The sequence below is a fragment of the Ceratotherium simum genome, chromosome 2 (genome assembly GCF_057802395.1).
Source record: "Ceratotherium simum simum isolate JZ-2026a chromosome 2, ASM5780239v1, whole genome shotgun sequence".
NCBI lineage: Eukaryota > Metazoa > Chordata > Mammalia > Perissodactyla > Rhinocerotidae > Ceratotherium > Ceratotherium simum.
The window spans coordinates 34347624-34362776 of record NC_141901.1 but is presented as its reverse complement, the minus strand read 5'-3'; the positions used below and the strand labels follow the sequence as shown (position 1 = coordinate 34362776).

The 15153-nt window shown below is 46.4% G+C and overlaps 2 protein-coding genes across 2 annotated transcripts in view; both read left to right on the top strand.

Annotated features, from left to right (window-relative positions):
• LOC101393362 (uncharacterized) overlaps nt 1-15153 on the top strand; it is a 34419-nt gene that overhangs the window by 3467 nt on the left and 15799 nt on the right. Inside the window, exon 4 of the mRNA XM_087440273.1 lies at nt 1121-1375. Within this exon, the coding sequence (XP_087296399.1) occupies nt 1121-1375 (255 nt within the window). The remainder of the gene's footprint in view (nt 1-1120; nt 1376-15153) is intronic.
• Nucleotides 6152-9084, top strand: LOC147917816 (heat shock 70 kDa protein 6-like; the record flags this gene model as incomplete). Its single annotated transcript, XM_087420395.1, is given in 4 exon segments — nt 6152-6857; nt 6860-7312; nt 7315-7728; nt 7731-9084. Coding segments are annotated over 4 exon segments (2082 nt in total), but the record flags the coding sequence as incomplete, so codon positions are not given.

Below are 15153 nucleotides of genomic sequence, written 5' to 3'. Positions count from 1 at the left end.
TATCTTCTCCTAATTGTTAGGCTGACTTTTCATTTTGCTGATGGTTTCCTTTGCTATGCAGAAGGTTTTCAGTTTGATGTAGTCCCATTTCTTTATTTTTTCTATTGTTTCCCTTGCCCAGTCAGACATGGTGCTTGAAGATAAGTTGCTAAGACCGATGTTGAACAACGTACTGCCTATGTTTTCTTCTAGAAGTTTCTCGGTTTTGGGTCTTACATTCATGCCTTAATCCATTTTGAGTTCATTTTTCTGTATGGTGTAAGATAATGGTCTACTTTCCTTTTTTTGCATGTGCCTGTCCTGTTCTCCCAACATCATTTATTGAAGAGACTTTCCTTTCTCCATTTTATGTTCTTGGCTCCCTTGATGAAAATTAGCTGTCCATAGATGTGTGGGTTTGAAACATTCTTTATAGACTTGTCCTCCAAGGTAGCCAAACTCTGGAATCTGATTACGCTGCCATCAACGAAGTAGGCGGGTAGTTCGGAGTGGGAACGTTTGTAAGCAGGGAGGAAGAAGTGATTTTAAGTTAAAAAGCTTCGTTTCATGCTCTTCTTGTTCAAAGTCACAAGTGAATACTGAATTCACAAGGTCACACATTTTCATTTCTTTTGTGGATGGAAATTCCATTCAGGGTGGGTGAGGCATTTTTAAAGCTCCATTTTGCTGCTAATATGGAGAATGGTTCAACACCCTCACTTCCCAAGACTTGTGGAAAAGTTGCCATTAAATTAGGAATCCCCAGACCACAAATGCTGTATCCACACAAACTGAGGGTGTCAGGTGCTGTTCAGCAACCTCTACTGTTACTGAAATGCCCTCATTTCCTTGCTCCAGTATAGTGTTTTTAATGTCTCAAAATCACCCCACACCCCTGGGCCAGGGAGTTCTATTCCTGCCATTCATCTTTGGAACTTCTGAAAACTGTCATTCAGAGATCCTACAGATAATGCCATATTTGCCTGTAAGAGAATGCTCACACCTGCCATGAAGCATCTTCAATCCCTCTGCTCCACATCTTTTCAAAAGACTGAAATGAGTAATGTAGCCCCAAGCATGAGGCTCCAAGGGCCTTGGTATCCAGCCTTAGAACTTTTCCTTCCCATGTTTTGTCTTTCAGACTGGTTGCTGCTCCAGACCACTCGCCTGGTGTTCCGGGAGGGGGAGCCCATCCACCTGAGGTGCCACAGCTGGAGAAGCACGCCTCTGTACAAGGTCACATTCTACCAGAATGGAAAAGATCAGACATTTTCTCATCTGAATTCCAGCTTCTCCATCAGACAAGCAAACCTCAGTCACAGTGGCGAGTACCACTGCACGGGAGTTATAGGGGAAATGCTGCACGCGTCACAGCATGTCAACATCACTGTCCAAGGTGAGAACTGAGGCTGTTCAAGGGGCTTCCGGCCTTGGAAGGATGGGTAGGGAGAGGACTACTGATCTTTTTTGGACCTCAGTACCTGTCTTCTCCTGAGTGGGCCTCATTGATGTCAACAGGAACCCTTAAAGTCCTAGCTTGACCTGATTGCTGTGTGGATGTGTAGCTCTGTTCCAGCTCATTCCTCGGGGATTATAGAAAGGGGTGTCATTCACTTGAAGTTTTAACTCTCAGGAGACAGAGTCATCCCCCTAAATCCGTCCACCAGACAAAATCACCCTTCCTCTTTTCCACCTCATTCAAACCACTCCACTTTGTCATATGTCCCTCTTGTCTCTGGGATTCTGAGGCTTCTCGTGCCTCCCTACTAACACTCTCAGCCTAGGCTCAAAGGTAAGCTGGGGGCAGCCATGTTGGCATGAGAGTCTCTCTGCACATGCAAAGAACTGGGCTTCCATCTGTTCTTGAGAAATTGCGCATTGTGAAATCCATATCATGCCCTTTCAGGAGGCATCATAAGCTATTTATGCCAGACTAGCACTGGTCAGTGAATACCACCCATCCTGGGCTCATAGGAGGTGGCGAGTGACCATCTGTTGATGTGGTCTGTGGATGCCCTAGTTCAATGTTTCCCAAAAGCTGTTCCCCAGTCACATGACTCTTTGAGAGGCTTTTCAGAATGAACAATTCTGTGGCCAAATTAATGCAGAACATGCTGCATATTCTGTTCCTGTCCTTTCATCTTCATAATGCACATTAACGATGTCCAGAAGTCCTATTGTAAAAAAAACTTTTAAAGTAAGTTTTATGAGGCATTTGCCAAACCTAGGTGACCACAAAACCTTTTTCCTCTATAACTTCTACTAATGTCCCTTAGGACAGATGTGTCCAAGGTCACCCTTTGGGTAGTGCTGATCCAGAGCTTTATTTGGGAAGGCAGAGAGATGAAGAGCTCCTATGAAGACTTCCTGGGCTACCTGTCTGTGCTTGGCCTTGGCCTTAGCTCCTGGCTTGGGTGACTTCACAAAGGCTCCCCAACAGGGCCCTGACTGTGTATTCCAAATTTCTGCCTTAACACTTGTCAATCTTCTCATCCCTGTGCCTCTCCGGCAGCTCTATTCGTCTTTCCACCTTGGTATCAAATCACCTTCTGCCTGGTGATGGCACTCCTGTTTGCAGTGGACACGGGGCTGTATTTTTCCGTGCAGACAGACCTTTGAAGCTCTAAGGGAGACTGGAGGAATTACAAAGTAAGATGGAGCCAGGCCCCTCAAGACAAATGACCCCTCATCCTATGGTGTAACAGCAACATCTCTTCAGGCCCTACATTTTCTCCTCCCCCAACCGCTATCTGACAGCATCCTGGGCTAAGGAGCCTCCAACCACCCTTTAGTCTCCAGGGAAAAGAAGGACCTGTGGTCTCCAGAGTTAAATTCCAACAGGCCCCACACTCACCGAGTTCCTGAAGGTCAAGGCTCCGCAAGGACTCACAGCAAACACTCACACTGTTTTCATAGACCCTAGACAGAGGCTCCTCAAATATACAAAACTCAGTGAATCCTGCTTCTACTTTCAAAATGAATCCAGCAATCTGACCCCTTCTCAGTACTCTACCATTGGCACCTTGGTCCAAGCTACCATCATCTCTCACTTGGGTTACTGCAATAGCTTCCTGATTGGTTTCCCTACACTCACCCTTGCCACCCTACACTCTGTTGACACCACAACAGCCAAAGTGATCTTTCAAAAATGTCTGTTGTATCTGTCACTTCTCTGCTCAAAGCCATGCAATAGCCCCTTGCGATTAAGAGTAAAGCTAAAGCCTTTGCAATGTTCTACAAGGAGCTACATGATCTTGCTCCTCACTGCCTCTCTAACCTCATCTACTGCTCTTCCTTGGTTCAATGAACACACCAATTATACTTCTGCCCAGGGCTTATGTTAGTTCCTGTTTCTGGAATGTTCTTTCTTACAGATCTCCACATCACGCTCCATCATGGTCTTGACTCAAATGTCACCTTATCAGTGAGGTCTCCTTGATCATTCAGTATAACTCCACTCTCCCACGGCCCCCTAATCCCCCCTCCTGCTTTATGTTTCCTCATTGTACTTATTACCTACTGATGTATCATATGCTGACTTGTTTAATTGTTTATTGTCTCACTATCCCAACTCCCAACAGAATGTGAACTCCAGGACAGCAGGGCCTTTGTCTATTTTGTTCACTAACATATACTTAGAGTCTGGGTCAGTGTCCGGCACATGAAAAAGCACTCAGTAATTCGTGGAATGAGCAAATTCTTGAGCATTTGAAATCAGAGAATTTTAAAGCTAGAAATTCCTTAGAAATGATGTGGTCCAGTCTCCTCATTTTAAAATTGAGTAAGCTGTGGCCCAGATGGGTGAAATGACTTGTTAAGGATATACAGGCAGTTGGTGTCACAGACCTTTATATAAACAGTTTTGGATCACACTGTCTGTTTGTTCTACAACTTCCTTTTTGTACTCAGCGTTGAGTCATCAGCATCCCTCCACTTCACAATGTCTATTTAAGTTATCACTTTAGTATCTGTTCTACTTTTAAAGATACTCAAACTAAGCTATTAAAAATAAATGAATACATGTAAGCGTATGTATAAAGTTAGCACTGCATACATAAACTCCTCTATACTTGAACCTCTCTGAATTCAAAAGTAAAGAGAATGACCTTGGAAGAATGCCTCTGTGAGGTTGTGGTTAATGTGCAGGCACAGGGGTGCTTGCTTTAGGGCTTTACCTGGAACTCTTGGGGCTGGGTGGGTAGGTAGGGTTTTGAGGCCGCTGAGGGCTGGGGGAGTAGGTTGGAGGAGCTTGGACAAGGCAGTCCCTCAACAGACCAGGGCACAGACCCCAGGCCAGGCCGCCTTTTCCCTTCAGAGGTGAGGACTCTTCTCTTGCAGGTTCTTGGCCAAAATGTCTGGACTCTCACATCCAGGCCTAGACTCTGAGAGTGAATGAGTTTAGAGCTGAAGCTTCTCTTCCTCCTGGAGTTATGAAATAGGTTCCTTCTTTTTGAAGATGGTTTGATTTTCCACTGTGGAAGTCACTCATTGCACACTTCTTCAAACATTCCCTTTTTTCCTGAGACTGATCACCTTCCCAGCATAGTTGGATCTCTGTCCCAGAAGACTTTGCCAGCTCTTTCTCACTGGCACACTGGGAGAGGGTTGAACAAGAAATCCAGTCCAGAAGGGGGACTGACCTCTGCATCCTGACTCCCTCCTCCCTCTTCAAAGGCCCCAAGAACTTTCCAAAGGATTCTGAGCCATTAGAGGTGAAAAGAGCCACTTACCAAGCAAGGGTTTTTAGTTTCTCTTTTTAAAAATTAGTTTCCTTTGAAGGAGGCAAATAACAATATATTACATACAATACACTACTAAAGTTTAACGTTAGAAAGTATGACGTTCCCCATAGATACCATCCTCGTTAGTACAGCGGTGAGTATCCCCCCTGTCAGCGGGGAGACAGGAGGCTCCTCTTTCCTCCATTTGCACCCCCAGGTCTCCGAAAAGCCTCCTCCTTTTGGCTTCTCAGTAGAAGTCCACGCCAAGTAGAAACACTAGAAAACTCCAATAGGTTGTTCTGGATTAAAGAAAGTGAGACACGGCTAAGATTCAATTCGTAAGGCCGCAGGACTGACGGGAACTAGGGTGGCTTTGCTGACCAATGGACTCCCTTCGCCCTCAGGCTCTCAGAGCATGGGATGGCCTGTGGCCTGCAGGAGTTTACACCCCACCTGAGCCCTGGCCTCAGAGGAAAACGCACACTGTGCTTTCCAATCTGCCTTTGGGTACCATGCTCCTCGGGAATATGAGCGATAGGCATCGACAACAGGAGCGACATTCCACCACAGTTCATCTGCATCCTTCTTCCCCGTGTGCTGGGTTCTCTCCAGGGTGGGGCGGCGAGATAACCCCGGAGTCCGCCCGCCACAGCGCCAGGTCTCGTCTCCCTTCAAGAAAGCAACTTCGTAGAGGATGGAGAGCCAAATCAAAAGAACCTAGCCTTCAGCTAACTGGTTTCGTTTACTTCAGTGTTGTAAGTGCGGCAGTAGGAAAAAAAAAAGTTAAAATGACTATTTGGAAGGAAAAGATCAGGCAACATTAGGCTAATAATCGAACCCAGGCCTGTAGGGTGTCAGGTGGGAACCCTACCGCTGAACCACCAATGAGACCCACAAACAGTACTTCCCGGGGCTCTCTCATCGCTGTCCCTAGCTTCATTCCGCAACCAGAATCAGGCCGCCCATCTGTGACAATTGCGAAAATACTGCTTTTATGTTTCAAGACAAAAAAATGTTGAGACAAAAAAAATAACTATTTAAACTCCCGGCTTGGAGACCACGGCTCTATTCGCACGGTAACATACTTCCCGCTTTTCCCGAGCCGCCGGACTCAGGCCGGCTGTCTTCAGCCAACAGGGGGAGAACTAGTTCTCTTGGGAAGTTAGGCCTTCACTGGCTTCTGCCGCAACCCACGGCCCCTAGAACCAGCCAGGAGAAGCTGCCACTTTCTCCGCAGCTCCGAGTCAGGGGCGGGTGGGGCCAGCGCGGCCAACCCGCGCCCCGCCTCGCACGGCCGGAGCCGCGCGAACCTGCTCCCCGAGTCAGCGCGGCGCCCCCCCGGCTGAGTCAGCCCGCGCGGGGGGGGTGGGCGGCTCTGGGCTCTCCGCGAAAGCGCCGGCAGGTTCGCGGCGGCGCGGGCGGGCGGAGGCGCGTCCCCGGCAACTGGCTAAAAGGCTCGTGGACGCGGAGCCGGGCAGAGCCGAGCTGGGCTTGCAGGACAGAAGGCGAGCGCAGAGCGGCGCAGCGGAGCGCGCCTCGACGGTCGAGCAGCACCAAGTGCCGCAGTCTCGCGTATCAGACTGGTCCCCAGGAGCGCGAGAAGCCGCAGCCATGTGGGCCCGAGGGAAGTGGCGATAGGCATCGACCTGGGCACCACGTACTCATGCGTGGGCGTGTTCCGGCACGGCCGCGTGGACATCCCCGCCAATGACCAGGGCAGCCGCACGACGCCCAGCTACGTGGCCTTCACCGACACCGAGCGGCTGGTCGGAGATGCGGCCAAGAGCCAGGCGGCGCTGAACCCGCGCAACACCGTGTTCGGCGACAAGCGGCTGATCGGGCGCAAGTCTGCGGACGCGACTCTGCAGGCGGACGCGAAGCACCGGCCCTTCCAGGTGGTGAGCGAGGGCGGCAAGCCCAAGGTGCGCGTGTCCTACCGCGGGGAGGACAAGGCGTTCTACCCCGAGGAGATCTCGTCCAGGGTGCTGAGCAAGATGAAGGAGACGGCCGAGGCGTACCTGGGCCAGCCGGTGAGCCACGCTGTGATCACGGTGCCCGCCTACTGCAACGACTCGCAGCGCCAGGCTACCAAGGACGCGGGTGCCATCGCGGGGCTCAACGTGCTGAGGATCATCAACGAGCCCACAGAGGCCGCCATCGCTATGGGCTGGGCCGGCGGGGCGCCGGAGAGCGCCGCGTGCTCATTCTCGACCCGGGTGGGGGCACCTTCGACGTGTCGGTCCTCACTATTTATGCCGGTCTCTTTGAGGTGAAGGCCAAGGCTGGAGACACCCACTTGGGTGAAGAGGACTTTGACGACCAGCTGGTGCACCACTTGACAGAGGAGTTCCGACGGAAGCAAGGGAAGGACCTGCGCGGGAAGAAGCGGGCCCCGTGCAGGCTTTGCACGGCCTGTGAGCGCGCCAAGTGCACCCTGCCCTCCAGCACCCGGGCCACTCTGGAGATCGATTCCCTGTTCGAGGGCATGGACTTCTACACGTCCCTCACTCGAGCCCGCTTTGAGGAACTGTGTTCGGACATTTTCCGCAGCACCCTGGAGCCAGTGGAGAAGATCCTGCAGGACGCTAAGCTGGACAAGGCCCACATTCATGACTTGTTCCAGTGGGCGGCTCTACTCGCCTTCCCAAGGTGCAGAAGCTGCTGCAGGACTTCTTCAATGGCAGGGAGCTGAGCAAGAGCATCAACCCGGATGAGGCGGAGGCCTATGGGGCTGCTGTGCAGGCAGCAGTGTTGATGGGGGACAAGTGTGAGAAAGTGCAGGATCTCCTGCTGCTGGACGTGGCTCCGCTGTCCCTGGGGCTGGAGACAGCAGGTGGAGTGATGACCACGTCGATCCAGAGGAATGCCACCATCCCTACCAAGCAGACCCAGACTTTCACCACCTATTCAGACAACCAGCCTGGGGTTCTGATCCAGGTGTATGAGGGTGAGAGGGCCATGACCGGGGACAACAACCTGCTGGGGTGCTTTGAGCTCAGTGGCATCCCTCCTGCCCCTCGTGGGGTCCCCCGATTGAGGTGACCTTTGACATTGATGCCAGTGGCATCATGAGTGTGGTGGCCACCTATAGGAACACAGGCAAGGCCAACAAGATCACCATCACCAATGACAAGGGCCGGCTGAGCAAGGAAGAGGTGGAGAGGATGGTTCGTGAGGCTGAGCAGTACAAGGCTGAGGACGAGGCCCAGAGGGACAGAGTGGCTGCCAGAAACTCCCTGGAGGCTCATGTCTTCCATGTGAAGAGCTCCTTGCAAGAGGAAAGCCTTAGAGACAAGATTCTTGAAGAGGACAGGAGCAAAGTACAAGACAAATGTCAGGAAGTCCTTGGCTGGCTGGAGCGCAATCAGTTGGCAGAGAAAGAGGAGTATGAGCATCAGAAGAGGGAGCTGGAGCAAATCTGTGGCCCCGTCTTCTCCAGGCTCTATGGGGGGCCTGGTGTCCCTGGGGGTAGCAGTTGTGGAGCTCAAGCCCGCCAGAGAGCCCCCAGTACTGGCCCCGTCATTGAACAGGTCGACTGAATGGCCCCTCCTGACAAGTCAGCTCTGACTGTAAGGGCTGGGCTCATGGGCCCCCAGACTTCCGTGACCCTGCCCTGTATCTTCAGGAACGGGAGTGGAGGGGAATCTTCCTCCCGAACAGGGTGCTTTCTTCTCAGTATGTTTTATGACTGAGGTCTTTGTCCTTTGACTTTTTTTTAATACTCTTCTCTCACATTAAACAAGCAGAACTAATTATTATTCACATGTGTGTGGCATGTTAATATTGCTATTACCTATATTTTGTGTATTTTGTTACTTGCGTGTACGGATTTTGTTATGTGAAATATAGATCTACGTAAACTTTTAAAGCTCCTTCTTAGTTTCATTCCAACCAGTTAAGTACATGAAGGGGTGAGGCTTTCAGAAGCAGAAAATGCTGGTGGGTGTCTGAAGGATGGATGTGAAGAAAATTCACAAGGCTGTGTGAGATTTCTGTTGGCGAAAACAGGGTAAGGGGAAGAGTTTGAGGCAGGCACATTGAACAGTAAGGAAATGTGAGGGCTGATAGGAGAACTGTGACTTGTGCTGTCAGGTTTACTAGGAAGCTGTTTCTTCTTCTCCAAGCCCTTTATCTGGTGATGTCTGTCCACTCCACATCTCTAGTTAATATGGAAAGTCAATTTCTAATTACCAAACCACAACTGGTATTGCCTTTGGTATTCACCTAGAGCATTCTCCCATTTATCTGTAATCTGGCTCTCAAAATATCAAGTCCTCCTGATGCTATGTCGGGAAGAATTCTCTGACCTTGGCACTTGCTGCCCTCTCCTGAACACAATGCTTAATTTGCCCTTTAAATCCATGAAACTCCTGCCATAGACATTTTTACTAATCAGCATACCAACACCCATCCATCCATCCTGATCCCGTTGGAACCATTTCTGTTGGGCTGGCCTGCTTGATTTTGCTACTAGGGGAGGAGCACTAAACAGATGCTATTGTATTCAAAATTCAGTCAATCAATGGCAACATTGATGTTGTTCTGTGAGTTACAGAGAGCACCTTAGTGCCAGTTACTTTGATGGTTTTCTAGGTAAATATCATCTTGATTGTGCTCAATGGTGATAAACTTCAGGGACTAAATTGTTGATTCATTTATCAATTGTTTCGGATGCAGTAGTGCTCTTTAAAGTTCTGGCCTGCAAGGACGCCCTCGTCGCATGTCCTGATGAAAGAAAATTTAAAACACCTAATCTTTGGGGGAATATTTCTTTCCCAAAATATCATTTTAATGAAGTTGGCACTGAAAATTCTTTCTCACAGTTATTAGATAGAAGAATCAGTAATTGAGGCCAGTCAGTTTAGAGTTAGAGTAATAAAGTCTGATGCTCAATAAATGTGCCATTTACACAATTCAGCCAAAATCAGTGTTATGCATCTATTAGGATCTCTGCCCTAGGGAAACTTTCAATCTGATGATCTTATTCTTGAATTATGGAAGGACAAATAACTGAGGCAATTAGAGATAGCCTGTAAGTCTTGAGGGGGAAGTGCAGATGAGTGAATGCAGGCAGTGAGGTGTAATGGGACCCAGACATCAGCACTGGAGAGAGGTATGTCCTGGGTCAACTCACAGCCTTTGTCTGGGCTGTGGTTTCCTCATTTATAGAATGAAGGGAATGGACTTCATCATTCTATTCGTGTGATTCTATAAATGAATCTTCTGCCCTTACATTCTGGTGTCGGCAGCTTGAATCACCTGTCACCAGCTGTCACATTTCACACTTTTTTTGCAAAGCAGAAACCTACCACACAATTTATCATAAATTCAAGTTTCGAAACAAGATTCACACACGTCAGTACCCTTGCATCCAGAGTGACTGAGAATGTTCTGGTGATTATTTAAGTGATGCTAATTTGAACCACCAAGATCCAAACTGTAGCAGTAACAATTTCATTATAATAAGTAATAACTGCAGCTACCCTGGTTCAGGCCTCCGTCTTCTCTTGCCTGGATTACTGCAATAGCCTCTTCACTTGTCTGCCTGCTTCCACCCTCAACACCCTAGAGTCTATTTGCAACACAGCATTTCAGAATGATCCTTGTAAAACGTAAGTCAGATCACGTCACTCCTATGCTCAAAATCCTTCCATGGTTCCCCGTTTTATTTAGAGTAAAAAGCTAACGATTTCACCATGCTTGCATATTATCTGGTCTCCCTTGTTCCCTCTGACCTCATCATTTACTACTCTCTCCCTTACTCAGTTCCACTCCTCCAAACAATTCCTTGAACATTCCAGACCTAAAGCAGTTTCAATCTGTTAAAAAACAAGACAACAGGCCCAAAATGGAGTTGCTTGTGCTAAGCCCCTAGTCAAAACCGAGTCTTAATTACAGTTTTGGCTCTTTCAGAAATGGAATCTTAAACCAGTCAGTCAGGAATCACTTGATCAGCACTTGTTAGGTAATCTGCCTGATAGACCTCTGTCATCCCCTAAATGAAAGTAACATTGCTTTACCAATCTGCTTCTTTGCCTGGTATAACTTCCTTGTGCCTGCTCCTTCTGGTTTTAAAAGTCTTTCATTTAGTACGGCTTCTTGGAGCTCCTTTCTGTCTGCTAGATTGGATACTGCCTGATTCAAATCGATTTTTGTTCAGATAACTCTTAAAATATTTAATATGCCTCAGTTTGTCTTTTAACAGATCTCTTGCCTGATAGTTCCAGCTGTTTGGAATGTTCTTTTGCTAGATATGCACTAGCCCAGTTCCTCTCATCTTTCAAATCTTTGCTCAAATGTCACCTTCTCACCATATGTAAAATTGCAACCCACCCCCAACTTCAAATCCCCTTCCCTTGCTTTTTTTTCCCCCATATCCCTTATATGATGCTATATACTCTACTTATTTAATAGGTTTGCTTTTTATTTTATATCTCTCCCCAACAGAGTGGAAGATCCCTGAATTCAGGGATTTTGTCTGTTTTATTCATGAATGTATCTCAGGTGTCTAGAAGAGTGTAGCACATAGTAAGCGCCTAATAAATATTTGATGAATGAATGAAAATCTGTTGTTTGCTTGCTCTGAGGCTTTTACCCAGGCAATACTCACAGTTATATCTGAGGACACCCATCTGAGGCTTTTTTTGTACTTTGCCATTCTAATGAGTCAGAAAAATGTATAATCACAGGAAAAATAATGATGCGCAATGTATAATGAAAAAATATACTCTTGCCCATGGACAAACAATCATGCTCAGACACGTTTCAGCTCTCCTACCTCAGAGAGAGTTCCCTGACTGTTCATGAACTCCTTCCTGAGAGGGAGGAAGGTTTTGCATCTATATTTTTGTGAGTCACACCACCTCTATTCTTGACCTTGTTCACAAGTAGTCTTAATCCTCGAACTGTTGTAGATCTTGTGTAAAGAACTTCAAGTCCTCTTTAGCACCACAAAAATGCTGCTCCTGAGACTGGAATGCTGAATAGAATTTCTATAAGTTCTGATAAATGTGTCAGGGTAGGTGGCCAAGAAATCTTACAGAAGGCGTTGTTAAAACCCCAAGTCTGGGGTAGACACAGTTCTGTCAAATCTAATATGAGATGACAGAAGAAGTTATCAAGAGATATGTGTACACGAAGGCCCTGGATCTTCTGGAAGGAATGGATCCCTCTTCCTCTGCCCATCACACACTTAAACATTAATTTCAACACACATATACTTTCAAAATTCTACATCAGACTAAATAGCATATTCTTTTATTTTCTACACATTCTTCTCAAGAGCCGATCTTCTACAAAGCCTGTCACTGAAGCCTGAACAAACACCTAATATACATGGATTCTTTATGAATTCCACTGACTTCATTTCCCAAGAGAAACACACACACACACCATAAAACAAAAAAACAAGCAAGCAAGAAACCTCGGCCTCTCCTAGTATATTTGAGGAGTCATCGTACTCTGTTAGGTCAAATTCACTGGCTCCTACTTGTGGGTGTGTGTATTTGCACATTTCCCTAATTCTCTCTAGAAGGGGCAAATATCCATCTATTGGCTTTTGATGTACCATTTAAATTTTTAATGGGTTCTGAGGGTAAGGTTATATTTTCCTTCTTAGATTTCCTCCTCAAAAGCTCCTTTTTCTTCCCTTCTTGAAGTCTGAATTCCAATTTCTTTCCTGTTTCTGCTGCACAGTGGGGCGAGACCATGCTGCACTCTCAGCACAGTGTGGGTAGTAACAAGCCAAAACCAGGGGGTATGTCCAGGGTCAGATGCTGGGTGATGTGGGAGAGGTGAAATATTAGTGTATGGGGGTGAAAACAGAGTTAGGGGCATGGCCAGGCTGGAGCTGAAGTTTTGGAAGATTTACTACTGATTGCTGAAATGTCTTAGCGTGTTTAATTTGCCAGGACTCCTTAATATCCAATTTCTCTCAGGTATCAAGCTTTGGTTCTCTGGGACTCCTTTTTGCTAGGAAGTCTGTAGCTATAGTTTTCTATCTACTTTAGTACTAAAAAAGAGCTTTTCTGATCTTCTGAGAAGTAAAACCATATCACTTCCAGTTTAGATTTTCCCTTGTTTCTGAAGGCCTCAAACCCAGCACCCTATAGGGATGTTGTTATTTGGGTGACCCAAAATTATCATTCATTTCTCATTTATCAGCAGAGAGTTGCCAGCTTTTATTTGCTGTATTAGGGTTTTTTCAGAGAAACAGAACCAATAGGATACATATAGATATATAGAAGGGGAGATTTATGACACAAATTGGCTCATGCCGTTCTGGAGGTCGAGGAGTCCCAAGATCTACTGTCTACAAGCTGGAGAACGAGGAAAGCTGGTGGTGTTGTTGAGTTAGAATCCGAAGGCCTGAGAATCGCAGGCCTAGTGGTGTAAGTGCCCATCTGAGTCTGAAAGCCTGACAGGCAGGAGCTCTGACGTCTGTGAGCAGGAGAAAATGGATGTGTCAGCTGAAGCAGAGAGAGAGCTGGAATTTGCCCTTCCTCTGCCTTTTTGGTCTATTCTGCCCTCAAATGATTGGATGATGCCTGCCCACGTGTAAATTAACCATCACACTTGCCTTACCACCTTTAATACTTACAACCATCTCCTGAGAGTGGAGGAGGGAGTGTGTAGTATAAAGCAGTGTGATTTCACAATTTTCCCTTTCTTCTCATTCAGGCTTTGTGTTTCCTTTTCATTATTCCATAGCACCTCTTGAGCCCTGCTTCAGTGGTAAATCCCTGTTATCTGCCAGTCTTTGCCCCCAACTGAACCGAATCTGAAAAGTAACTTAATAAAATCCCAGTTGTAGACTCCCTCCCTCTTTGGGCCAAAACAGAGTCTCATAGAGGAAGGAACTCCTATAAATAAGACAGCAAGAGTGGTCCTATCTTGAAATGGCTTGACATTATCAATTCTATATGGTTGCCAAAGCCCCAATCATCTCAAGGGGGAGACCTTGTTAATGAAAGGACAGAAAAAGATGAACTGCCCTTTGAGAACATAAGCCAGCGATGGATGTCCTGGGAATGTGATTTTCCCAGGATCCCGAAAGAGTGCTGAGGCGTTACATTATGGAAGTGAAAGGACATGCCTGCTTCCACGGTGAAACAGCCCAGAGCTTCATGCTTACAATTTCAATGGGAGAAAATTTCAATGGGAGAAAATGTTCTGAAAAAGAGGGTAATCTATTTGGATTTTCTGTCCTTTGCACATGGAAAGTAGCAGGGCGCCACCGTCTTCCCCAGGCTCTTGTCCCCTCTTCTCCAGCAGGTTGCATCGCTGGTTGCAGGTAATCCCTGTATCTTTGGCTCCTGCTGGGGGCAAGCTACTCCAGTGCCATCTTCTTCCTATTTTTGTGTTATATATACTTTTTTATAGCTTTACTGAGATATAATTGATATGTAAAAAACTGTGCATATTTAATGTATGCAATTGGTTGCGTTTGGACATAAGCATACACCCATAATACCATCATCATAATCAAGGTAATAAACATATCCATGACCTCCAAAAGTTACCTTACATCCCTTCCAGTCTCTTCGTTTTTTTTTTTCAGAGCTAACATCTGTGCGAATCTTCCTCTGTTTTGTATGTGGGTCACCGCCAGAGCATGACCGCTGATGAGTGGTGTAGGTCAGCGCCCAGGAACCGGGTCCAGGCCGCCAAAGCGGAGCACGCCAAACTTAACCACTAGGCCATGGGGCCGGCCCCTCTTCCAGTGCCTTCTTGATGAGATTTTAACCATAAAGACTTTGACAATAAAGAATCAATCCTTCAAGAAAAATTCAAATGTTAAAAACCTTGGTAATACTCATAAAAATATAAAGCTACTTTTATTTGAACATTTATTAGACACCAGACAGTGTCCATTTTACAGAGGAGGAAACTGAAGCTTTAAAAATATAAGGACCTTGTCCAAGATCTCATAGTCTGACTATAAAAAATATTATTTTTAACTATGGTAAAAAAAAAAAAAACATAAAAAATAATTTACCATCTTAACCATTTTTAAGTGTACAGTTCAGTACTGTTAAGTCTATTGTCATTGCTGTACAACAGATCTTTAGAACTTTTTACCTTGAAAAATTAAAACTTTGTACCTATCCAACAATAGCTCCCCATTTCCACCTCCTCCAGCCACTGGCAACCACCATTCTATTTTCTGTTTCTATCAGTTTGACTCCTTTAGATACTTCATATACAGCATTTGACTTTTTTGTGACTGGCTTATTTCACTTAGCATAATGTCCTCAGGGTCATCCATGTTGTAGCACATGGCAGGATTTTTTTCAAGGCTGAATAGTATTCCATTCCTTGTATGTATATACCACATTTTGTTGATCCATTCATCTGTCACTGGACACACGGGTTGCTTCTATCTGTTGGTGACTGTGAATAATGCTGCAATTAACATGAGCGTGCAAATATCTCTTCAAGATCTTGCTTTAGA